Source organism: Apostichopus japonicus, chromosome 22, assembly GCF_037975245.1.
Source record: "Apostichopus japonicus isolate 1M-3 chromosome 22, ASM3797524v1, whole genome shotgun sequence".
NCBI lineage: Eukaryota > Metazoa > Echinodermata > Holothuroidea > Aspidochirotida > Stichopodidae > Apostichopus > Apostichopus japonicus.
Window position 1 is genome coordinate 7399463 of NC_092582.1, and position 27487 is coordinate 7426949.

The following is a 27487-nucleotide window of genomic DNA, read 5'->3' on the forward strand; positions in this document are numbered from 1 at the left end:
GTAGTAAAGGGCAATGAATCATGAAACCTTATTAAAACACTGAGGTGTAATTTGCTGGTACAGTGAGAGAGAGAGACTATGCTAGATAACCATAACCTGGTACTGACTGTAATGTTCTGTTCACTCAATATTCATCATAGCACAGAAATACAGATGTGTTATATTGTTGGCACGCTGCTAGGTTAAACTCTGGGCTGATGATTAAATCTAACCTGAAGAGCTTTATTATATAAATTTATGTCAACTTTGGCATTGAAGTGATCAGGAAATAAGTATCGAGTTGGATGGGATGCTATTAAATCTATGTAATACAGTATCTGCACAACAAATCTGTAAATACCTACGGGGAAGGAAAGGAATTGTTATTAACCCTGGAAAAGCTATCCTTGAGTGAAAAAAATATATAATTTCTGGTGTCTTGGCTTGATCAACTAGAAGCAAAAGTTATCATTTAATACTTAAATTCCAACATTTTGCTTTCAACCAATCAAATAAAACAGAAATATGAGCTGTCCAGTATGTTTAAAAAAAAAAATCCTGCTTCAGTAATGGTTTTGGGTCCTTTAATTTCCTTCCTAAAAGATTGGCAGACATCCATCGCCATGACAACAGTCTCCTTGTACAGCATATTCTACACATGCATGCAACCTGTATTATACATAGATACATCCATCTCTTAAGGAGCTGCTCCATCAAGTACAATCTGCATGTCCTGATGCTGTAGGCCTGCACTCACCTCTTTTTACCCGGTAAGTTCTTTCCCTCCACCACCCAGACTTTTAACGAGCTGTCTAGTCTTCTTCTGTCATCCTTGTCTGGATAAATTGCACTCAGTATACTATCAAGGAAAAGAAAAAGTGAAAACATTCATTGATTAAATTTCCATCCTGACAAATCCTCAGGAAGAACTGAGGGGAGGGCAGGCGCGTAGCCAAGGGGGGGGGCACAGGGGGCAGCTGCTCCCCCTTGAGCATATTTTTTTTGTATGTTTTTATGATATCGCTAGTAATTTCAAGGGAAAATGCTAAGATGGCAACTCACAAGGCCTGGGAAGTGCCATTTCCAACAATCTGGGAGGCATTTTCGGCCAAAATTTTCATGTACGCTTTGCGCCAACTCATGGTGGCGCTACGCTTAGATAGTTTGCAATGCCCTATCTATGGCTCTGATAGTTTGCCTTCAGTTTCCACCCTCCCTTGGCAAATTCCTCACTACGCACCTGGGGGAGGGGGAACAGGGGGTTGGGAAATGGCATCGAAAAACTGAACTTGTGAGAACCAACAAATTTTATAAATCCATATTTTTGAACAGCTTCAACATAAATCATCACAGGTTTTGTCAATGTTATTGCATATATATCGATCACTTCTCATATATATACACTGTCAATATTGCTAAATATGTCCGCAATTACCTTTCAATCCATTTATCTCTCTCAGTATCAGATCTACATGAATAGTACTTGCTACCGACTGCAGTGGTAATCTGGAAGCAGTGGTCCTGGCCAAGGATGCTACTGTGAAGGGGCCGGATCTCAAAGTCGCTCCCGGCCAGATTGATGAGATCCTGAGATGATCCGGGATCCAAGACCAAAGACTCGTGGGATCTGGCTGGTTTGAGTTGGCCGGACATGGTTTTCTGTCTCCTAAACAAAACACAAAAAAAAAGAAAGGAAAAGAAAAGCCATTAAGAATGAGAATAAGAAAGAGAAAGTTCAATTAATGGACACATGTACGTAATCTGATGATTCTGATCAATGTTTTCATTTAGCCTCTGAAGAAGATCCTGCTAGGATCGAAACGTCAGGCCAACTTACTTTTACACACTTACTTAGTTACTTTCTGCTTCTTAAGGCTTTTTCTTTTGTTGATACATACTGAAGTGTAGAGTAGGTATTCGTAGCAGCTTCAATATCTCTAAGCGACAATACTTCATCAGACAAAGTACACTCTATACTGTACGCCACAGTTCCAGAGTGCGTAAGATGTGTGGAGACAGGTGCTTGAGGCAACAGAGGAGAATCTTATCATGTTAGAGGAGTAGGCAGCTGTACTTCAACAGCAAACACTACTGCAATTAAAATTGACTTTCCAAGCAGGATCACTCAAGATACAGTGCTGATGGAATCTTCTATTCATACAAAATCTGACTGAAATATTCACCAGCCGGCCCAGAAACGATGTACATCTTATAAGGTATGTTGTAATCCATTCATGTGAAGAAGACAAAAAATATGTCTATCAAATAACCAAAAAATAAAGAAAAATAAAAGCTGGCCCACCAACGGCCAGCTGTCAACTAGCTTTGCTTTAATGAGACCTTCGTCACTTTCTAATCATAGAAATTGAAAAAAAAAAGTTACTGTTTGCCAAGAATGGGCACTTGTTATGTGAGAAAGGGATACTTTGGGGCTTTTCATAAATTTGGGGAGAGAGAAGGGGGAATGGGGAGGGGGATCCCTGTCTCTGTTGCCCAATGACTATTAAACTTATTTCAACAGCCTGCTCTAAATCTTTACCGTTACATGATCTGACATCCCTATGCCATTTCAGAACCTCCAAAAATCCTGCAGTGTACAAACAAATTGGCTGTTCCCCCCATATGAAATAATCGAAACCAAAACAAAAGAAGGAATGTATAGATTTTATCACTCCTGAAGGATGATGATCATATATCTCTCCATATTTTCCAGTCAGACAACAAATACATATTCGGTGTATATGATCATCACTATAGACAATACTATATACAGAAAGGACCACCATTCATTCACAAAAACTGCATGCCAAAGTTTAACAATAGCATCAGCTGTGCATACCTTCACCACCCATTCATATAAGGAACAAACCTGGAACCAGCAGCTTACATTGCCCCTGGCAACCATAATTCATGGAAAATCTCAGTAAAAATCTTTTCACAAATCTATATCATGACAAGGTATACATTGCACACACTTGACTACTGAGAACAGAATATGCAGCACTATGACTCACTACAAATTTTTCCTCAAATTGAAACTGAAATTCTTTCCAATCAAAATATTTGGGACTGTCTTTGCTTATGAAATGAGATTTCCTATTCTATGGGAACAAGGGCTCTCTTTCTGTTGAAAATGATCAATGGTGCTTTTCTTTCTTTTGAATAATTATATCAAACAAGCTTTCAATATGTGTAGACTTTAATTTCCTTCCTTCAAATGAAAGTTTCCTTCATTTCAAGTTAAACAGTATCAAGGGACTATTAGGGAGAGAGCTATAAATGCACTGTCACTATGAAAGGTATACTATACATGGGTATTATACAGATTCTTTACACATCAAGTTTCACAAAGCAATTTAAATATACTATTCTGTTTGCTAAAATAGTCAGTTTGATAAAATTTCCAACATTGTCGCACCTTTCATTTCACATAATAACGAAAAAGGTAGTATTTTAATATTTGGGAGTTTTTAAAACATTTTCTGATTATCCCTTTAAATATGGTTAAATGTATCCGACAAATAAATACATTTTTTGGGAATCGAATGGAAACATTTATTACGTGGTTCAAGCTGTATCTGTTTGTACAGCTTTGTTGTTGAGTACTTACTATTCCTACATCTACAGTATGCTTAACATAAAACTGCTTTGGTCAGCTAATTAGCTGTCTTGATTAGTACACAGGTACTGATACAATGCAACAGTCCGCAAACTATGTCGGGCGACCCTAAAGTGGGTCACAAAAATTTCTGTGGGCTGCAGGATATTTCCAGAATTTGCAAATCTACAGATCTACACTTTTAAGAGCATGCCGACAGAGATTCCATAATTTTTTTATATATCAAATCTGAAGTCCAAGCTAGCTTTCATGCATTCTGAACGATTCTGAGGGTCAGCTTGAGGGTCAGCTAAGTCTGGCCAATCCTGGCTCAGTCCTCAGAGAGGATCCTTGACAAGTTGACAGTGGCCTGCCAAACAGTTGGCAGACAATTAACATATCTGCAATATTAATTTAGTATAACATACACTATAACTAATTGCAACTTGACAATCACCAGGTCTGTAAATACTATAAATTTTATGCAGGCTATATATAGGTTTAATATTATGACACTGATGTTCAGATTTTACAAATTAACACTTATCATTAACACAAATTAATACAGCTCTCAAACATACAGTATGCATATACAGTATCAGTGACACACATTTTGCGATTAATAATGTTTGGATCGTGTCTCGTACCAATTAAACGTAAATAAATAAAAGATCTTCACATCAATGGTCAAAAGAGGAAGGAGGAGTCAGGGCTGGATGTATGATGACCACAACCCCTGTTTAAAGACTTGTCTAATGAATATGTATGAGGTAAGTAAGTCTGTGTTATTCATTACACTTTTTTCCTTCACATGTACATCATTTTCTCTCTTTTCCAATTATTAATTTTCTTCACTGTGACATCCGTTACATCCGCAAAAAATTTGTCTTCGACATAATTTTTCTCTCACAGCCAGACTGATAATGCATTGATATATATGTTACACATTCACTGACGTGTTTTCAGCCCTTTCACATCTAAACGTCATATTGGTGAAAGTTTGTCAAGTTGTCTGCTTAATTTCAAGTCTGTTTTGGGTTACAGATAACTGACGTATCCGCCTGCAAATAGACACCCAAAAACACTCGGAAAAATCTGCCAAACATGACTAACTGATCTCGTTACTTCGTTAGCGCCGGCACAAAGTTAATTAAGGGCACGGCTCTGAGCCACTCTGGTCTGAATTAAGAACATACATGTGCTGAGGCGCAGTTTAAACCATCCGGCTATGTGTCATTTATTCTCAAATTGCAGACTATACTACTGCACTATTCTCTCTAGATTCACTCTAGGCAGAATCATGTTCTTCTGTTGTTTTCCCCCTTCTTTTCTTTCTGATTGCCAGCAATGAAGCCCGAGATGATGATATTGATATACGTAGACATAAAACCAGTTCTTTCTAAGACAATGAGGACTAGTTCTGTCCCTTAATAGCATTCAAAACAATTATGGCAGCCTAGAACACAGTACGGTATGTTTGTTATGAAATAACGGTCTCAGGTTCAGTACATATCAAAAGTAGGACACTGAGGGGCAGGGGTATACCACATCCTGCAGTCGGGCTGCATAGGGATTTGAGTTGTTAGGTATCTACTGCTGGTCTGTCAGGATAGTTTATGTTATTGTTTGATATAGATTCAGCTTTGCTGCAGAGAATACTGCAGCTGCTGCAGCTATTCTTCTTGACATGCTGTATGTATAATGTGTTACAGCTATTCTTCTTGACATGCTGTGTCTATAAGGTGTTACAGCTATTCTTATTGACATGCTGTGCCTATAAGCTGTTACAGCTATTCTTCTTGAAAGGCTACAGGTGTCTATAAGGTGCTACAGCTATTCTTCTTGACATGCTGTGTCTATAAGGTGTTGATCTTTTCATAAAAAACAATTTGTCTTTTAAGGATTTAAAAATCTGATTTGAGAATTTTTTTTTTTTTTAAATTTATGCCGTTCACATGGCAATCGTATTTCCTTCACTGTACGGTACTTCTGTGAGTCACAATGCTTGCTGAAACATTTACCCTAGACCTGCTGAACACAGATGGACTAGGCCATATACACATATAAATCAATTATATGCACAGGTTACAAACTTGGTAACTTCTTTTATCCTAATATTACCAAATAAAAGTCCTCAAATGAGCTGGGCTACCATGGTTACTTTATTCTCATTTAGCCTGTCAATGCTGTGATTTGGTGATGCGGTTGAACTTTGATTTTACAACAACTGTAGAAATGAATTAGTAAGAAGCTTAATTACCAAGGAGTGGCAATAATGATCATGTTGTTTATTAATTAGGATGACCTAAAGGAGGCTAAATTATCAACATTTTATTCTAACTCACAAGACAGATACCTGGTTTAGCGATTAACTTTGCTGTTAAGGACCTTCTAATGGAGGTTTCCATTTATAGGCCATACCATAAACATAACACTTTTCAGAAGAAATGCCATGTGTATATTCCATTTACTCAAGATACATCATTATCGAATTTGGACTAGAAAGTTTGCAAAATAGGTTGACCCATGTCCATGTAGTCGATGGAGAACTCATTAGCGAGAAACGATATGATAGGGAATGGCACAGACAAATTTAAACACTGACTTCAAGTTGTTAATATTGTTAAGTTGGCTAGCTTCAGTATGTAGTCATTAACGGCCACCACTCCCACAGACATTATAAACTTGCAGAGCAAAACCTGTTGTCTACTGAAACTTGTTGATTAACTAGCTAAAAGAATATACTTACTCGGTGCAATTTGTAAATTAAAGTAAATAGCTTCCAGGCATGCTCGTGCATTAAGTACGTTATAACAGCTAGTACAGTATACATGGTAACACTGGATGTATATAGATATATTTGACATTTAACTGTTCAATTTCAACTGAACACAGTCAATACATTTTGGTCACCTAAGTTAAAAGTGGTTTACAACAAAAAGTGGCAAATCGAAAACAAACAGGAAATTTAAATGTAGTCGTAGCTCTCGTGTTACTAGCCGAGTAATCACCAACGACATTATTTTCGACTGCTGACAGGGAAAATAAATATAAAGGATTAGGTACCGTAATATATATATGTAAGATGGTTACAGCAATACATTACTATACATGTAGCAACCCCTGAGCCTGCGTGTACTGTATTCCTATACAAAAGTTATGTAAAATTCCATTAAGTTCTATAACCCCACACACAAATAAGTTACTGGCATATATATATTGCAAAATAAATACTTTGACAATTTAATGGCTTTACAGGTTCAACAAAATACAAAAAATTGTATTATTAGTAACTCCATTCAGCCATATATTAATTTTGTTTTTATCTCTTTTCTTCAATATTTGCACAACAGAAAACCTACCTGTATTTTTGCGCTCTCATTGTAGCAAATTACCAGCATTCCATTCGCTGTCAATATTGCATGAAAAACAGATAGTTGGTTGAACAGTTAGCCACTGGAAAGCAGCTCTAAGTGGTGCTTTGTACAACAAGTGTTCAACAGCACTGTAGTTTATAACCTGCTTGATGTGTATGCTATACTGCATGTACTGTACTGTACATAGAGTACTGAGTAGATTCTATGGTATGTCTGTATGTGGCTCACACCTCTCTCTGCATGGAGCAACAAGTACCCCAACAATAATTATATAATTATAGTAATTATTATATAGTTATTATTATAGATAATAATTCACAAACTCTCTCAAAAACTATTGGTTAATTTAGATAGAATTTAGATCAGTATGCTTTCAGACATGTACTGTACATGCAAGGGAGAACTAAGTAACAAATGGGGGAAACGTCAGTTCTTCTCACTTCTGAGAGGCGAATTTGAAATTCCGATCAAATCACAGATGTTATCTATGCAAGATAAGATATCTCTGCACATAACACAGATAAAGCATGATCCATGGTTTCTTCCTATAGATACACAGTATAATACCCCTTTGTTTATGAGTACTATTATTCCATTAATTCCTTGGTTTATCACTCCTGAGTCCTGACAACACATACTTGACTGGGGTGGATCCTGTAACAAATACAGTAAGTTAAAGTCATCCAGATATGAACACAAACACGATGTCAAATGATGTCAAGTTAACATTGCTCAATACAAATCAAAGAAAGTCAAATACCAAGAGTTCCCTCATCAGAAAATTATAAATATGTTCCACACACACACAAGTCCAGAAGACTGATCCAATGAAGAAAACACAAATTAAATAAACTCCAAACTCATCCTACAAATTTTTAAAACCATTTAATCCACATGGCCATGGCAGCAACATCACCATACATGAAGATAGATCAGTGAAGCTGTCACAATATTCTGATCATCTGATTGTAAATTGACTCTGACTACATATATATATATTGGCCTTTAACCTGCCCAATAAATGCAGTACAGTAGCTACAAACTTAGATGATTTACATATATGTATATGTGTCCCTGAGAGACTATAAAGATGCAACGCTGACTAAATACGGTACTTATGCGAACCTCAAGACAACCTATTAGCTAACTGATGAATATATATTGAGTCCACAAAGCCAGTCACTCGATATGTACCTAGCTATCATCCCACTCAGTCTCTGAGATCACTGTGTGACTCATTGGTTAATCCTCCATGGTATACAAAAACCAAACTGACTGTACATGTTTGTCTGTGGTTAAGTTCTGTCTCCTGTATACTGGGAAACTTATTAAATTCTGCATAACAAAGTACTGTAGGTGGTGGGATAGATTGGCACTAGTGCGTACAAGTACGTCAGAGAATACCAGATTCACCATTCATATACAGGCTCCAGTTCAGAATTTAGGTTCAAAGAACTCAAACAACAAAAAAGGTCAAGTTGGGAAGACAAATTATTCATTCCGAAAAGGAAAATAAAATGGAAAGGTTGACATAAGGGACAAAGATCTCAGATACCCTCTTCACATCTATACTGAAATGTAAATAGTGCTTCAGTGATAATTGTTTTTCTTGTCTTGAACGGCAATACCTAACCTCTAGTGTTTCAAAGTCGGTTGTTGCTGTTGTATCTATAATTTGTACTTGAAGGGAGGTACTTACCAACCTATTAGCCTAAAAGCATACAGGCAAACTGACTCTATGGATGACCCAAATAATTGGGGGTTTTGTTAGTAAGTGTGGGTTAAAGTGATTGACCATTCAACTGTGTCGACCTCTGTTGACCAGGATTTATAGCTTGCTAAAATTACCAAAAGGATATCAGAATTTAAGACCTACTGTACTGTACATGATGCTGAATTTGGAAAGAGAAAATGCAAAGCTGGTAATATTGTGTTTAGATGCAATTGCCTAAAGAATGTTTGCACCTAAATCTAACGTGAATTTTTATCTGAACTTTGTAGTTTTGGTCATAGATTTTGTTTTGTTTGTCTTTTGTTTTGTTTGTTTGTTTTGTTTGTCATGATTTTGTTTTGTGGTGAAATGTTGTATTGACCACTTTGATCAAGCCATGTTATATTTGGAAATACCAGAGTATACTGTACCTGTTTTAGCCAAGTAGACCCCCTTTTGTCTTTTTTCACTTGTCTCTAAAGTTGTGCTATTCGATGAGTATGCTACCACCAAAATTGTCACAAATTTCACAATTGTGCTAAATACATGAAGTAGGGTGTTGTAAACAGTGTACCTCTACAGGGTAGTAAACTTACGCATCATAATGTACTACCAGCAAAGAAAAGCTGAAAGTCTCCAAGAAGATTCTTTGTACTATTACGCATAACTTACGATGCCAGGATATTGCAAATGCCTATCATTTATATCCCACATCACAAGCTCACTAAAAAGTTTGTACATTAAGGCCTCAAAAATTCCGGATTGTACAGTAATTGTAAAGTCTGAACGGATGCTTGAATTTTATTGATTATGAGCAGAATGTATCCTTGGCTTATTTTTTCCCTCATAGTGGAAATCAATAAGTCACCATCGGCAACCACATTATGCCTACAGTAGGTTAACAATTTGAGCTACCTCAAAAATTTTGGAACACAATATCATGCCTGCACAAATTCATATTCCATGTATCTTATACTACTCTATATGCTTTTAGAGTTGGAAGGGAAATGCAAGAAGGAATTGCAATTAGTTAGTAGCTAAGCAATATATATATTCAAACCATTTTGCATCTAGCTAAACCTATGAAATCCTACTAGGCATCTCACATACTATACATTTACATATATATACATACTGTTTATGTATATGTATATATATATATAAATGAAAATCGTAATGAGTTGGAAAATCAAGAACAGTGAAAAAACTTTCAGCCTCCACCGGGATTCGAACCACGGGCATATATATATATATATATATATATATATATATATATATATACCTTCGTAGTACGTACATACATGGACCATCTATCTATACATATATAAATATATATATATATATATATATATATATATATGTATGTCATGTGTGTACAAACTGCAAAGTAATTGACCTGAACCCTGTTTCATCTCTCATATCATGTTGCCAACTATTGTAAGCTAGGGAGACCAATGTGCGCCTGTAAACACAGGGATAGATAACAGAGGAATGAAATCAATCCATCTAGTTGACAGGGAATAATTAATCCTGTACCATCACAAAATGATATGCAAAAAGTTTGGTCAAATCTGCCATACAAGATGTAAATATGTACAGTACGTTTTTGTGCAAAGGATTCACAGCTGTAGTTTAAGAGACACAAAGTCTTCGAGACGACAGCTAGCCATAATTTGAACACTTAAAAAATTTTTTCCCTAGATGAGAACAAACACTAAAATGGAAGTGCTCAAATGTAAATCTACATATATAGTGAATGCGATCATCATATGGGAGTTACTGAAGGTAGGCCTTAATACATGAGAGCTTAAATGATGGCAACTATGCTTTTAAATATATCAAATCCACAGTGAGCATTGTGGTTAAGGCAGTGGACTTGTGATTCTAAGTATTGCAGGTTCAAGTCCTGGCCAGATCATTGCGCTGTGTCCTTCGGCAAGGCACTTTATCTCCATTGCCTCTCTTCACTCAGGTGGATCAATGGGGACCTGTGAGATAAAACTGTCAGCTGGGGGTTGTTTAGCTGCTGCCAAGTGGAGGGATTGTCTCTATGTTTGACAGGTTATTGTTGACCAGGGTAATATTGTGATGCGCCTTGAGCACCGTTATCGGTGGATATGTCTGCGCTATATATAAATCCTCAATAAATATTAATACTCACTTTACCATCAAGGAAATACAGAGTCTCTATAGAACATGTTTGGTTGTCATTTACAGCATTCCTGGATACATCCAAATATAATCTTCAATGACTGGAGAACTACTTGAAAGTTAACTATATATGCCTATTCTACTTTGAATACAGAGTCTCAATAGAACATGTTTGGTTGTCATTTACAGCATTCCTGGATACATCCAAATATAATCTTCAATGACTGGAGAACTACTTGAAAGTTAACTATGCCCATTCTACTTTGATGTTAACTTTGTTCAAAATCCACTTCAGTCATGAAAAAGAATTAATTGAAGAGAAAAGCAACAATAACCGAAACAGGAAATTTGCTATTCACTGACTCTAGTCCTATCTTTATTACAACTGGTAATGATTTAGTATAGCAGTGTGTGTGTGTAGCCAAGCTGCTGAGAAGCATTAATATTCATGAAAACCTTTATACAAAACTATACACCAACTTTTAAATACCATAAGGCTGGTAAAGTCTGTATTATCCAACCTACTCAGCTTTGATCGAGTGAACAAATAGAATATGTCCATCTTTTTAGCATCAGTGGATACATGGACCATTCTTCAAGGTTACAGATAGGAAGGAAGGTTTCCCACTGATTGATTGGGGAGACTGATGTGCAAACAAAATACCACAGCTGTATGCGACTTGACCTCAACATTAACTTTAAAATAATAATGGAGCTGTCTAGATGGGTAAAACAGAGGTAGGTGGAGAAAATAAACCACAGCAGGAATAACTGTGGTTGTGTTACAAATTCCACAAACAATCTGTAATAATGAGTCTGATGGTACTTAAACATATTGCATCAAGTAAGTACTGTTCTGAAAGGGTTAATTGTTTGATGATTCAGTATAATTCATGGCCCAGCACTCAAACCTCACAGGTAGCAATAGTTAAACGCTGCATTGGGTGGGTCTCTTGGAAAGCTATTCCAGGTCGTTGTATTTGATGTTCAGTTGCAGCCCTGCGGGGGGGGGATGATGGGGCAATTACTCCCCATTTTCCCCTTGCCCCCCCCCCCCAGTTTCTCCCTGATCCCAATCTACTACTAATCCAAATATAAAGAAGTAGGGTAATGGTTTGTATTAGAAACAGCTTCCAATGCAATGCATTAATATGAAAAATCATCAAATGATACCACCATTTTGCATCTAAGTCACTTAACTAGTTGCAAAATGAACCTCTCCTTCTGGCTCTACCTCCCAAAGTAGCTGGGTACCTCTCTTTTTGACTCTAACACCCAATGTAGCTGGGAAGTTTAGTTTATAGCTGATGGTTGGCACAGGAACCACAATTATCTATAAGCTAAAACTAAATTCTTCCCAAACAAACAACACAAACACCTGAATTTCGTAGCCAGTAGGCAGAAGCCCCAAATTATCACTGGCTTTTAAAAGGTTAAAGGATTTCTTAAGCAATTATCATTATATATAACCCTGAAGCAATGAGTATTAATGAAATCCTGAACAGAACAAACTAAATAAGAGGAGAGTGTTTGGTGCCAGAATTTAACAGTAGTTGCACTTGCTTTTTTCCTTAATTTAAACATATTTTTAAGAAAGTTCAAAAAAGACTTACCCTTCAATGGTCTCGTTCCGGACACGGATCTTTTCTTGTTTGTCAAACTTCCCCGTGCTTTTGGTTCGTTTTATCGCTGTCTTGACCCGTCTCGGAAAACCCTGGAGGCGAAAGAGAGAAATCGCAGAAAACAATCAATTATATATAAAGGTAACGATGTCCTACTTGTTAAAAATCCTGACTGAAATGTAGTCTCTGTGTGCTGTTCTAACTGTTACTTACCCCACATAACGATCATAAAATCAAGGACAGCTGGTTAACCTAATGGTTCACCTCTGAATAACTGACCTACTGCAGCATGATAATGGAAAATGAACTTTTGACAAACTGTCAGTGTATGCATGCATGTTTTTTTTTAAATTGAATGACTGCATTCATTTCACATACAGTTACTCTGCACAGCAGTGATTAATTCATCACAGCTGATGATAACCAAACAATATTGGATCTTAACTGTGCAACATCCAACTTCCTTTTCCGAGATGATTAGTGAATCTATATTCTACTCTGGTGGAAGCCCCTAGCTACACTGAGGGGGGGGGGGGATTACACTGAAACACTGTGTTACTATCATACATGGTAAGTACCGAAGAACAACATAGCAAATCTCAATTATCTCTTTTTTTTCTGAACTTGAAACATTGAATACATATCACATAACTCAGCATAGCAGTGATTAATTCATCATAGCTGATGTTAAGGATGGGGAAGGACCTTAGTTTCAAACCATTACCTCATTCTGGAGGCAATTAGGCACAAATAATGGGACAGAGAGCTACAAGCCCCTGATAGTGAAAGGTGTGCCCTATGTACAGTACTGACTTAGAGACTCCTTTTGGTTTGAGTGGTACAGTACGTAATAGTCCAACAATCTAACTACCACATGTCACATTCAAACAAACTGAGTTATATACACATCCTAAATTCCCTTCAAAGAGATCTTTTTGGCTACCGAATAACGAAAAAAAGACAGAAAGAAATAATGAAAGAACAAACAAAAGGAAAACTTTTGAATCCCACAAAATTGAGCTCTTTTTAAGTTGGCAAACACTTTAAGTTTAGCCTAATATCACCCTTCCCTATGTAATATTAGTGTGACTGCAAAGGGGGAAAAAAGACTTTCTATTTTTAAGTCTCATTTTTCCCTTCACTTTACCACACAGAGTAGCTGCGTCACATTTAATTGAACCTGCAGCTTGTCCTGTACATTGATTATCCCATTGTCCTGTATGACAACCTCAAAGCTAATTCCTATATTGCCTGAATAGACCGATCATACATTAACATCCCATCCCGCGGTTGTAAGAATATAATAACCTAATGGCCACCCATTACTCCCCAAGAACTGTTTATATTCCTCCGTTTGTGTCTATATCAGATCGCTCCAGTAGCAGCAGACATCAGGTGGAATCACTTAATAACATTTTCAATATCAGACACGATTCCGTAAGTGCTGCAACGGTAAAACCTTGAGTCGAAATATGTTATCGACGAATATATGTAATCGTGAGAGAAGCACTGAATTATGACAATTACATTGATCACAAAAGGACTTAAACTTCAGCTGTTTGCTCGTCGTCGTGTCAGACAGCCAATAGGGCTAGACCTTGAACCAAGGTATGAGTCACTGTTCTATCATTAACGAATCGTACAACATGTTAATAATTGCGTTGTTTGTAACTGCCTCAAATCAGCCCGGCGCTGGCGTTAAGAGTACCGATGCAGCATTTGTCAGTACGGTAACTAGTACGTTCAGAAACTTGATTGGGTGGATGAGAGCATCGTTCAGCCGGGGAATTGATTGGAACAGACTGTGGTAGAGAACATAAATCACTCAAGGGCATCTTGGCCATCTCCGGACTTGATTGTTTACGATTGTTTCAACTTAGCCAGGGGAAATTGAACGATATTGATTTAAGAGGTGCAAGTTTGTTCGCCGCAGAAACATCATGATCGGTAACGGGTCGGACACAAGAATTTAAAGGGAGTGACTGCATCACTGAATGTACAGCTAGGATCATGTCAATACATATCTTTAACTTCCTGATGTATTTAGGAAATTCACCAAAATGTACAACCAACAAAGGTAGAGATTTGTATGAATGGGATATTATAGGTACAGTTGAAATTTGTATGTTATAGCTTCAAACATCTGAATGGTAAATTCAGGAAGGAAGAAGAACCGGGTAGTGACTGCAGAAGTGGGTAAATGAGGAGGGTACATTGTATATTTAATGTTACATACAAACTTTGTGATACAGTTAGGTACAATAAATGGAACAGAGTGTACAGACCGAGAGATGAGACAAGATGCAAAAAGACGAAGAAAGTTCATCTTTTATAGTTTAAAAGTAGGTTTTTCCTCTTATGGGTCTCTCTTTACCCCATAAGTGGGTAAATGAGGAGGGTAGTGTATATTCAATGTTACATACAAACTTTGTTGTATAGTTAGGTACAATAGATGGATCAGAGTGTACAGACAGAGAGATGAGACAGGTAAGCACAAAGACGAAGAAAATACATCTTTAGTAGCTTAAAGCAGGTTTTTCCTCTTTTCAATTTTGCAGTGCTTGTTGTAGATACGAGAGAGATGAACCTAGGAATTCTTTCAACTTTGAAAGAACCAAAAAACTCTCTGTAGAAGGTTTTGCACAGATTCAGGTGGATGAATGCATCCAGTAACAACAAAAAAATCAGGATGGTCACAGGAGGCCCAGTACAAAAAGAATGTTCCCATTGCTATGATTTAGGTAATCGGCGTGCATGTGATAGGAGGAGACATGTAAGAGCGGAATGAGATCAAATACGCGTTTCAGTTCAAACACTTTTTAATTAGCTTGACGTACAGTCGAGATTATAACTTAAAATTTACAATAATGAAGAAATTAACTTCAAAAGTTTATCAAAATATATATCTTCTTGTCGAGAACAATGGATGAGTGTCTATGAGAGAACATTTTTTTTTCGGAAATGAATGAACTTATTTCTTTTTTTAATCTTTGTTGGATCAATTACTGCAATGTTAACTTATTTTCAGAAGAAAAATTTGAAAAAGTCACTAGTACATTAAATGTTTATAATTGCAGGAAGCTCCAAGACTAGCAATGTATGCAAACAGGAAGTCGTTGAAACTGCTGTAACATTGGGGCAGGGCATGGGAGGAGATGTAGGACTAGCTGCTGGGGTGGCCACCCTAACTATAAAGCCTCTTGTGTAAAGACAATAGAAATTTGTTATAAACTATCCCAAATTGATAAGGTCAATTGTATGCTTGACATACCATACAGGGCTGACAAAGATAGGTACACAAATCTAAGCATCGCTAACGATCTATGATGGCTTTGCGTGTGTAAAAATATACAATCTGGAAGCAGAGTTCCTTCCTGTTCGTACCCTCAATCAGAGGCTAACAACTTCCTTTTAAACTTCAACCAGAGGATAATGTTCCCTTTATTGATATTAAAGAATGACTCTGTAAAGAGGTAGAATTAATATTAGTGGTGATATGACTTAGTAGCGAACGAGAAGAGAACAGCTTTTAGTGTGACTGTATAAACGTAATCTTTCGATAGCTAATCTATAGCTATTCCAGATTTTAAGATATGTACACTATTTAAAATATGTTTTTAAGTCTACTATGCTCCTGTTCAAGGCTACATAAAAGGTCTGTTTCACCTTCTGCAGGTGTACTGTTAGCTAATGTTATTCATAATTAGTGTTGCTACGATAATCGTTTTCAATATCGGTATCGGCCGATATTTGCAATATCGGCAGCATATCGGTATCGGTAAAATTTTGCCTAATTGCCGATAACAGCAAACCGATATTGAACTTTTCTTTTTAACAGCAGAGCTACTTCTTTATACTTGCAATGATTTGTTAATCTGTCCAAGACGATCCATTTCTTTAGCGTCAGTTAAACTCAGATTCATTTTCGATTAATATCCATGTAGACCTGACCCTCCGTAACCTCTAAAAACACGTCTACGGCGCGCGAATATAACCAATGACCTTCGTTCCTGAACCTTGGCCTACACACAGCATTAGTGCAGCATACATACACTGTACTAACCATTCATTTTCCCAAAGGCCTCCGTGAAAACCTTGAACATGATGCATAACTGCACAGTTCAGCAGTGTTGGAAAACCTTGTTCAATTTTCGCGAACACACTGCCGATTTCCCGCCTGTGTTCGCCAAGCGAACACGCCGAGCATGCGTAGCGTGCGAGCATAAAGGCGTGGTGTCCAGGGGCCCGCCTTAGGGCCTTGGTGGGGTCATGGGGTAGAACCCCTCGTGGGAAAATTTTGGCATTTTTTTGCGTGTCTGGCGATGCAAAAATTCGCAGTTGTGGATGCAAAATACTGACAACTTTTTTATTTAAATTGTCACGAAACTGATGAAAATTTTAAAATGACAAGTTAGAGTAGCTATATTATGTTATAAAATGAAACAAGATTTAATCTGTGTTTCAATCTTTAAAAAGTGCACCTTACAAAACCTCCGATGTTATGAAACAAACAACGTTCAGCAAAGCCCTGTTTCTAGACTGCCTAACAATGACTAGCGTGCACTATGCGTACATTTTTACAACTGCAATGTTTAACCCTATACTCAACTACCACGGTACATGTGCTGTGAATTTTCCCAGGTACCTTCCCACACAACTGTGAGCTCATCCCCCGTGTAACACCTGTTTGTTAACATTTTTTGGCACGTTGCCAGGGAACTTTTTAGTTACGTGAGATCCGTAACCGCCGAGGTGGTTAGGCTATTTGCTATACACTTAAGTATGGTAGGATATAATTTTTTCCGTATTTTTGGAAATTCTAGAAAATACTTTCTTTTTCCCCGGCTTAACAACAGATTTGGTCTTACGGTATAATCATAAATGGATGCACTAGAGCCTTGTTTACATGACATTAGTTGCATTTAGTACGATATGCCAGTTTTGCGTGAATTTTTCGAAAGTGTTTTGCTCTATCTTTCGTAATATTTGAAAGGTGTACCACCTTACTTTCCGTACACAATTGGTCATTTCTCTACTGATTTTCAGTTTTTTTCTCTATTCGGTCAAGTGAATAAGTTGTACATTGAGTATAAACTCAATAAATGTTAACTTTTACATTGTGATCGACAGTTCGAACCTAATTAAGATGCAATTTTGCAAGCATACGTTAACACTGTAGCTACTTGTAAGTCTTTACGATGTTAAGGCTCACATTTACTGCGTCCATTTTATTATCGTGTGCAGCGCTGCAGTGAAAAAGATTCCGATTGGATTTCAATTACCATTTTCTTTTTCAAAATCAGGAAAAAAGTCATTCTTTTCATCTTAGGACAAAAGGAAAACAAAACACCATATTTTGTTGTTTACTTGAAGATTTATTTGTGAATGTATGCATGACTAAAAAGTAAGATTTTGCCTTTATTTTGTCTGTTAAAAAATATCGGTATCGTATCGGTATCGGACCGATATTGGGATGATAATATCGGATATCGGCCAAAACCGATATTGGTAATATCAGCGCAACACTATTCATAATTGCCTACAAATTCCAATAAATGAACAAATAACATATTTTTTGAGCACACATGGATGACATCCAACCCAATTTGTCCTTGACAAACTTGTAATGTATTGTAAACATGTAATTTGAGGCGATGAAAGTTGCTTGTTTAAACCTCATTTTGTACTGATTCTGAGAAGCTGGCCAAATGGTCTGTGTTGGTGAGTTCTGTATAGCCTAGACCAGCCACATTGACTGATTCTGAGCTCTCCTGAAATTTAAAGCTGTGATATCTTCCTCAAGCTTAAAAGTCATCGGATGTAATACCAATGCCATACGACACCAGTGGTTTGAAAAAAGGCAGAAAACACGATAAAAATAATTCTTCAGAATCTGTAGCTAAATAAATGAGAACAGACTAAAAAGAAGCTAACAGATGGTGGAATGGTATTTCCAATAACTTTGGGTAAAATATTTAAATGACATCATTGCACGTACACAATATAATTTCAGGCTACAGGGGGCAGCTGCAGTGTCAATTCCCATAGTTTTTGAAATGAGGGACCTCTTGCTGTCACTTTAGGAACTCCATCTGTTGTAAAAGGATGTTAGATTCTAGTTCCACATTTCTGACTTGTATCAACAATGCAAACCAAATCAATTACAACACAGAGGCCTGAATGGGTATTGTTGGTTCCGTGTAAGTATTGACAAAAACTTATTTGTCGAATGCACACATTAGTTAGATACCATGATATTGCAACAAAACAAATTCACTATATTTACAAGCACAGTTCTACCACATGGTTTACTGCACCTACTTTCTGTAAGGTAATTAAGATACAAAGATCGTATTAGATCTATGAGTGTATTTCAACTTCCAGGTCAACACAATTGTACCTCTATAGGGCGATGTGGAATGCGGATTGATTCCCAGGGCTGGATATCAAACTACCACAACAATTACCAGCATGTATAAGCTGACTTTATAGGGGTAGGAAAATCAATACTCTCGAATAAATAGAGAACTTACTCCATCACAATATCCAACCTTGAAAATAAAATGCAGAAAGCAAATCTGAGGTATTTTCATTTCGGATGCGATTGTTTCAGTATTTAAGCAGATTGCAACGTCTAAAGGGATTGATTAAACGAGACGATAGACTCAACAACGGCGGGACTCCTGACGAGCCTACCCACAACATCATAAAGCAGTACCCTTAGAATACATACTGATGTTGCCTGCAGTAAGCTCACGTTTTGGTCGCCGTGTGAACTGATGAGGTTTTTACTGGGTTTCACTTCACCGATATATTAATAAACGCATAAAAATCGTTCTTCCTGGTTCACAGCCAGCTCTGTCATGGTAACTGCTAGTTCTATGGTTGGTTGATAAATAGTTCATTGAACAGTGAGATTCATACATTACCCTACTTTATAGAAGCAGTAGTTAATATCAGCCTGTAACAGCAAGGTACAGGTATGGTCCGTTAAGTCCGGAGGAACCATTTCGGTTACTGCCAGTGCTTAAATTTAAATAAAAAGCTGCATCCCAAATAGATAAAAAATCTCCTGGTAACAGTGTCACAGCAGTTCATCCTCTGATAATATGAGAAATCAACTACATTAACCTGGCAGCTAGCTGGTTTGTTATAGTCCTGTTTCAGTATAAGAAATCTCCTGTTAACAGTTTCATAGCAGTTCATCCTCTGATAATATGAGAAATCAACTACATTAACATGGCAGCTACCTGGTTTGTTTCAAACGTATGTCAGTAGTGGTGATTTCAGAGAGACATCACAGACGAGACTGGAGTAACTGTCGTTTAGATCACCACGTAAAACATGTGTAGTACCATTAAAACATCTGATGCCAGCAATATTGTTGCTACTCTGTTTAAGAGGTCACAATATATCAAGGCACCTAAACAGGTAAACTGACACCCTCATTCGATACTTACAAACAATGTGTAAGCATCTTTCATGTGTCATTGAAGAAGTTATAGTGAGAAGTTCATTGAACATAGGGAAAGAAGGGAAAAGAGTGTATATATATACTGTATAGTTAATGAAATTTTAAGATAAATTCCCTACAGGCCTATATTATCCACCACCTCTATAGTGCACTGCTTGCCTCTAACATGTGTACTACAACCATATAGTGGTATGGGTCACATGTACATGACATATGTATGTTTGTGTAAAGTTGTTGAGCATGCAAGTATAAAGCCTAGAGCTAAACAGCATGGCCATCGCAAACAAAGATTCTGTGTTGTATTGAAGGCTATGTATACATGTACAGTATGAAGTAACAGAGAGAAACTTGTTATCTCTTTTTAAGCTGTAATGTAAACACATCTAACACATCAGGTCTACAGTGTGTCAAGAGTTAATGATTGAAGTAACAAACAAACAACCGACCAAGATCTGGATACATCTACTGTAATAACAAAATGATAGTTCTATATGAGAGACACTTCAAGAACAATGACAAAATCAGCACTCCATGGTTACAAAACTGAAATTCTGGGCAAAAATATCATGTAAAAAACTGATCACCTAAAAGGATTAAGAGGTGGGTAATTTCTTTTGTTCTTTTTGTTGTTGTTCTGTCCTTCCTGTTATGTATACACAGCTGCTCAACCAAATACAAACAAAATGTTAAGCTCATGAAATTGAAAAAAACTAAACTTGACACTTTAGATCGATTTCAGAGAGACATCGCAAACGAGACTGGAGTAACTATCGTTTAGATCACCACATAAAACATGTGTAGTACCATTAAAACATTCGATGTGGGTCGATATTGTTGCTACTCTGTTTACGAGGTCACAATATATCAAGGCACCTAAACAGGTAAACTGACACCCTCATTCGATACTTACAAACAATGTGTAAGCATCTGCCATGTGTCATTGAAGAAGTTATAGACTTGAGAAGTTGAATTGAACATGGCGAAAGAAGGAAAACAGTGCATATATTTAGTTTATGAAATTTTAAGATAAATTCCCTACAGGCCTATACTGTATTTATCCACCACCTCTATAGTGCACTGCTTGCCTCTAACATGTGTACTACAACCATATAGAGGTATGGGTCACATGCAGATGACATATGTATGTGTGTGTAAAATTGTTGTGCATGCAAGTATATAAGCCTAGAGCTAAACAGCATGGCCATCACAAACAAAGATTCTGTGTTGTATTCAAGGCTATGTGTATACATGTACAGTTTGAAGAAAAAGAGAGAAACTTGTTATCTCTTTTTAAGCTGTAATGTAAACACATCTAACACATCAGGTCTACAGTGCGTCAAGAGTTCATGATTGAACTAACAAGTACAACCGACCAAGATCTGGATACATCTAATATAATAACAAACTGATAGTTCTATATGACAGACACAACAAGAACAATGACAAAATCAGCACTCCATGGTTACTGAAACTGAAATTCTGGGCAAAAAGATGCTCTTAAAATATCATGTAAAAAACTTATCACCTAAAACAAAAATGGTGGATAATTTCTTTTGTTCTTTTTGTTGTTGTTCTGTCCTTCCTGTTATGTATACACAGCTGCTCAACCAAATGCAAACAAATTGTTAAGCTCATAAAATTGAACAAAACTAACTTGACACTTTAGATCGATAAATCTGAAGCGTGACATTTTGAACATGAGGAACACATACACTACAGTATTAGATACATTGCCTAGCTGTCTGAAATAATTGCCACTATTTTGGCCTCTTATCTTGACTTGTCAATCAATGTTTTAAAGCCAAACGCATGATTTTCTCTGTATTCCCAAGATGAAAAAGTTTTCTAGATCTAAGATTCTACACAAATTTGCAAAGGTATCACTAAATCCTATCACTCTTCTGCACTGCAATTCGTTGCAGCTCTTTGGGTTTACAAATTGATCAATTGATAATCAAATATTTAGCTAGAAGGTAGAAAATATCCAATGTCATCTGTCTGTATATATCGGGTATGGGCAACCTGCTGTGAGCATGAGTTGTGAGGTGCTAAAACACCTGTTCGATTGTCATGATTTGATGGGTTTAATTGCCTCAAATTATCATTTTGCAATGGCTGTAAAGAACCATATTTTACAGTTTCATGCATATATCTAGGTGTGTAGCTAAAGAGTAGTAGTCTCAAAGTTTCAAGAGCCACTAACAACTTTGTATGAAAGTAGGTTTAGAGAATCATTTTAAAAGTAGCTTAAATTTTCTGATACCAGCTTGGTTCTTTTCGCTGGTGGACTTTCAAGTAGAATATAGAACTTGGCGAAAAAACAGGAGATTTGTCTATGCATACATGTGTGTATTAGATACTGCATATTCATGTCTGTTATCCTTTTTTGCAGCTTTCAGTGAAGTGTGTTACATGTAGTAAAAGGATTACAAACATAGCTAGTGCATATATCTCCCAGTTCATAAACAGATGCTGCCTCTCATGGACAAAGCCATGCAAACACCTTTAGTATGAAGTAAGAAGATTATTTTACTTTCCCACACCCCAGAACTTGTGCAACCACATGTTTTTGGCTTCTTACTTCCAAACCATTGTGCAAAATCCTGACAGCATGAGGTTATTTGTTTAGGACATTTCATTTAAAATCTTCTCTTTGTTGTTATGCTGCCTTCCAAAATCAAGTCACAATGAGATTACACTGTATGGCTGATTAGAGATGCCAGGAACTCTGTGGTTCATTGACCAGCTAGCTTTGTCAGTGATGATGATGATGATGATGGCTGCAGTCCGTATTAACTGCTAGCCAGTTTGGGTGGACATGTGGTGTCCCATTTCATAACTTTAAGGTCACCAGTATCAGAGCTCCACATTTAGCATGCTTAACATTGTTAAATAGTTTTAAATGTACTTTTCTAGATGATACTTTTCAGGATTGGAATGCTCTTCCAAATCATATGAAATTCATCAAGTCTTCTCATCTTTTTAAAGAAGCATCTCATGTATTTTAGGGTGTGGGAGAAAGGGAGGCACATTTCAGTATTTTGTGCAATATCTACGTTTTTTTGTGTCTTATTTATTGGTTTCATTAGTATTTACCATTGAAAGTGCAATTTTTCATCTATAGGGCCCCATTGGAAATGAGCCGATGTTCAGTCAGCCCAATGGGTTTGGCTCCTGTTTCTCTTTTTGTTCTTTTCAATTCCGGCCTATTTGTCTTGTATTTTGAACAATCTGAGTGCGAATAAAACAAACAAACTAGGAGGCCCCGACTCTTGCAAATGATTCCCAGTCATATATATTTATAGAGCGATGTTCACTTAGCAGATTTGATATTTTAGTGAGGTAACAGATACTCAGACAGTGGAAGTAAAATTATGCTTGTTACTGTTTGGACTTAACTGATCATCATTTGATTTTGTAGTATGATTGGGGAGAGGGGGTGGGAGGGGGGAGGTGATACCAAAGACCTTGAAATATTAATGTCAAATGTGAACATAATTAGTATATTACTAATTAATTAAATACAATTTGAGAGAAGGAGTAGAAGATGCAAGGATCAGTTTAACAGGATACCGACACTAAGATTCATTCTGGTTGCACAATATACATGTACAGTATTAAAGCATATTCAAGAACAAGATCTAACAGCTTAAATTGTTCAAATAAACTAAAGTGTTGAAAATTACTCCCCTCCCCACCTCTCTCCCCAACCAGCAAGACAAACCATCTCTGTATACATGCATACAGTATATATAGCATGGCTCTATATGCAACAGTATCACCCTCATAGCATATAATATCATATATGGTGCCTGAAGCTATCCCAACCTTTCTTCAGTGTACTACCATTGCAAAATGACTCAAAAAGTCCCATCTTAACCCTTCTACTTCTCTCTTTTTGCAAATTTCATTGGTCCCCTCCTCCTCCTCCTCCCCACTGGTTTGAACTGGCCTACCATTTCGGGAGTAAAAAAGCTGTAAAATGTGAAATTCCCCCAAAGGAACATTGAATTCAACCAGTTTCAAGTTGATCAGCCCAACATAAGGTTGCATATATGAGGCCTTTCTGCAAGTTTTTAACCACATTTCACCCACTCCCTCATATTCAGTGGAATAATTTAAAACCCACATAATTCCTATCCACCCACATACAGGGGTCGATTTCCATAAAATAACAGCAAATTCATATTGGTTTCGTTGTGTCACACAAAAAAAACTGGCAACCCTGCTCTGGAAAAATGGATTGCATATTATACAGCATTATATAGTACTCAACACTAGCTTACATGTGCAGTCTTATGTACTCTACAGTATCCTTGTATGCAAAATCGCAAGCAACATATATTTTTAATATTGCAAAATGTGTCCCAATACCTTCAATGCATTGTCCGAGCATGCATACCCAAACGCAGAGAAGACTTATGCTACAATACTTGTATTAAGAGCCTACTGAAATCAACACAAACAGTACCATCAGTCTTATAATTGCCTACTGAGATCAACACAAAAAGTACGATCAGTATTATAAGCCTACTGTGATCAACACAAACAGTATAGAATCTAATTCACATGTGAATGCAATAACTCACAGCGACTCACTCTGCACAAATACTAGTTATTATGCTAAGGTACATCTCCTAGTCTCATAATCAGGTGTGCATAGCTGTTGCATGGTTATACAATAACATCAGTATGTAATAATATTTAAAAATAATTACGGTGATTTATAACGTGCGCATATCCAGCTGAGAGGATGCTCAAGGCGCGGGAGAGCAAGAGTTGAAAGAATGCACAAACGATTGAAAAGAATTAGTGGTTAACACTGATGAATTCTTGACGGATAAGAAGTTTTCAGAAGTTTTTGGGAATGATGTGAAGGAAGCACAGCATCCGAGTTCTAGTGGTGATGAATTCTAGAGGCGAGGAGAAGCTACTTTATCTATATATGCTGCATACACAGCACACAGTGTATACACTATACAGGTTAATATGCAACATTTATATCCAGGTAAATGAAATGTATACTGCAGAATGCATACTTCGGAACACTTGGATCACTATATATTATATAATATACTTAGTTAGAGCTAAGCTCAATATACCTCTAACTCTTCGGTAGGAGATAAGATAATACTAAGGATAAACTTACAATTACCCTAGACCTCTTTCTACAAATCAAAGTAAAAGTTCTTACCTTACGATACTTTTTTCCAGCTTATCTTAGCTAGTCCATTATAACTAGTTGTTAATGCAGGTGGCTTTCAGAGCTGTTTTAACGTATTTTTTTCCCTTTGATATTTAGCAAGTGGTATATATCCACACACACAATCCTCTTGAAATCATCACACTGTTTATTCCTATTCAACTGTCAAGAGTAATAGCAAACTATAACAGCTTCAGCTGTCAAACACAAACACACACAGAAAGAAGGTACCTAGCAGTATAGGCTAGCCAGCCACAACACCGTGTGTGCAGCATCATGTGTGTATAGGTCAATACCGCCCATAGGATGTGTCATCTGTCATACACAGGCTTATTAGCATACCAAAGAAGGCTGTGCCATTCATCGCCAGGGTGAGAAATTTATCATGCCGTGCAGGGCTCTAGAGAGATTTGAGGTGACAAAAGTAGAGGGCTTTAGTCTAAGAGGTGATTGAAGAGAAAATTGTTACAAGCACTGTCAACAAAACTAAAAAAGTAAAGATATGGGAGGAAGAGGAAAGAGATAAAAGAGACAGTTATGAATGTCTGACATGTGGAATTTGACAGCATTTTTAATGACTGGAACTGGTATAGTATACATGGTTATGTGACTAGACAGGTACTGGAAGGTCTGATATCAATCAAATATTTGTGGTGCCTGATTAAAAGAGATGTATGATTTAGGTGATTTCTTAGTATAACCTATAACTTTCTATTCTTTCTATATTTATTTTTTCATTTGATCTATTGTCCCTTATATACTAGATGCATGCTTCCCTAATATGCTAGATGCATGCTTCCCTTATATGTTAGATGCATGCTTCCCTTATATGTTAGATGCATGCTTCCCTCATACATCAACTGTGAAACATTATTGTATGGGATCAAAAGCATTGGCCAGGCCAATGTTGATCACAAATCGCAAAGTATTACTCAAAATGAGATTGCAAATGATCAAACTAAATTAATGGTAAAGAGTTAATGAAATGTATGGCTAGAATGCAGATTCAAATTAAAATTTAGACAGGTTTTTCTATGTTCTTATTACCAAACTATACTTAAAACTATGAGTTAATTAGCTGATTAAAATGTGATATCACACATTTTTCATCATCCAGATACTTTCATACAGTGTATATATAAACAAGTAAACAAGTGTATGCAAGAAGCAAATCAGAAATATTGAACAGTTGCTGAACTTAGGTGCCCGTGGCCATATCTGTTTCCAAGAAATCCAAGGACACGGTGTTAATGTTTAACCCCTCCCCTTCCCCTTCCCCCTCCTACTCATCAAGGGTTTATCTACACTGCACGTTTAAACGGCCCTGAGTTGTGGAATTTTCTGAGGGCTTCGATCTCTGTGATTTGGCGCTTTCATGTAGCAAGCAGTGATGATCAATGTCCTAGCTGAGAACACCTCATGCATGAACACATACTTTGTACACAATTACAATCCAATGCCAGAATGCTTAATTTAGGTAATTTGACTTCTCATTAACTATCACTTATTCCAAGAGATTTACACATGTGCATAAAACAGGCTATAAAATTAATCAACAAGGCTGGGTTGGCTTATATTTGTGATTCGTGAATGAATTTTACGTCTGCGGCTGTCAACAATAACAGCTCTATTTACTTTCAAGCTGTGTCTACGAATAATAGGCCAAATGGGTAAATTTTAAGTTATAAAGGCCTTTTACAAATCTGGGAATATGTTTCGGGACATTATATAAATCTAGTGACATTTCTACACTTTTAACACTGACACTTTTAATCCGGACACAGACTGAATGAAATCCGTGGACTTAACCCGGAAATTGGGAGTGTCTGGTTCAATGTTAAAATATATTCACTCATTGGAATGATCACATGGGCTAGCAATGGTAATGAATATTCATTGTAATGTGAATTTTTTAAAGCATCCATTATAGCAGTTACAAAGATGACTCCAACTCATCACCTCCAAAGAGCTGCGTTTAAGTCGTCCCGGTCACAGCCATTCGGGAACTGGCTAACTGAAGGTATTTGAAACTCTGATATTAATTTGTCCATGGAATTACCATGGCAATATAGGATAGTAACCATGGCAATATAGGATAGTAAGTTCTGTAATATACAATCTTATATGATACGTACAGTATGATCACCAATATAGATATATGTTTCAAAGATTTGAGATCAGTTCTAATTTATATTTCAAGATTACAGGGCATCCTGATATCATCATAACCCACAGAATCAGTCGACATCTATACCTGTCATGGAAATAGAATCATAAGTTTGCAAACTTGTAAGCCTGAAAACATTCCTTTATTAATTAAATTATATCAGATTATAGCGCAATTAACTATTGGTTTATCTTCTCCTTATTGT

At 36.8% G+C, this 27487-nt stretch overlaps 1 protein-coding gene across 17 annotated transcripts in view; it reads right to left on the reverse strand.

Annotated features, from left to right (window-relative positions):
* LOC139963609 (disabled homolog 2-interacting protein-like) overlaps positions 1–27487 on the reverse strand; it is a 509980-nt gene that overhangs the window by 36134 nt on the left and 446359 nt on the right. For 16 of the 17 annotated variants that reach the window (XM_071964560.1, XM_071964562.1, XM_071964563.1 and 13 more), the window contains 3 exons: positions 12430–12530; positions 1415–1645; positions 737–838 (listed from right to left, as the gene is read on the reverse strand). In XM_071964560.1, coding sequence (XP_071820661.1) covers positions 737–838; positions 1415–1645; positions 12430–12530 — 434 coding nt within the window. Of the gene's footprint in view, positions 1–736; positions 839–1414; positions 1646–12429; positions 12531–25106; positions 25395–27487 lie in introns of those variants that run through there. The other variant, XM_071964561.1, reaches the window with a different exon arrangement.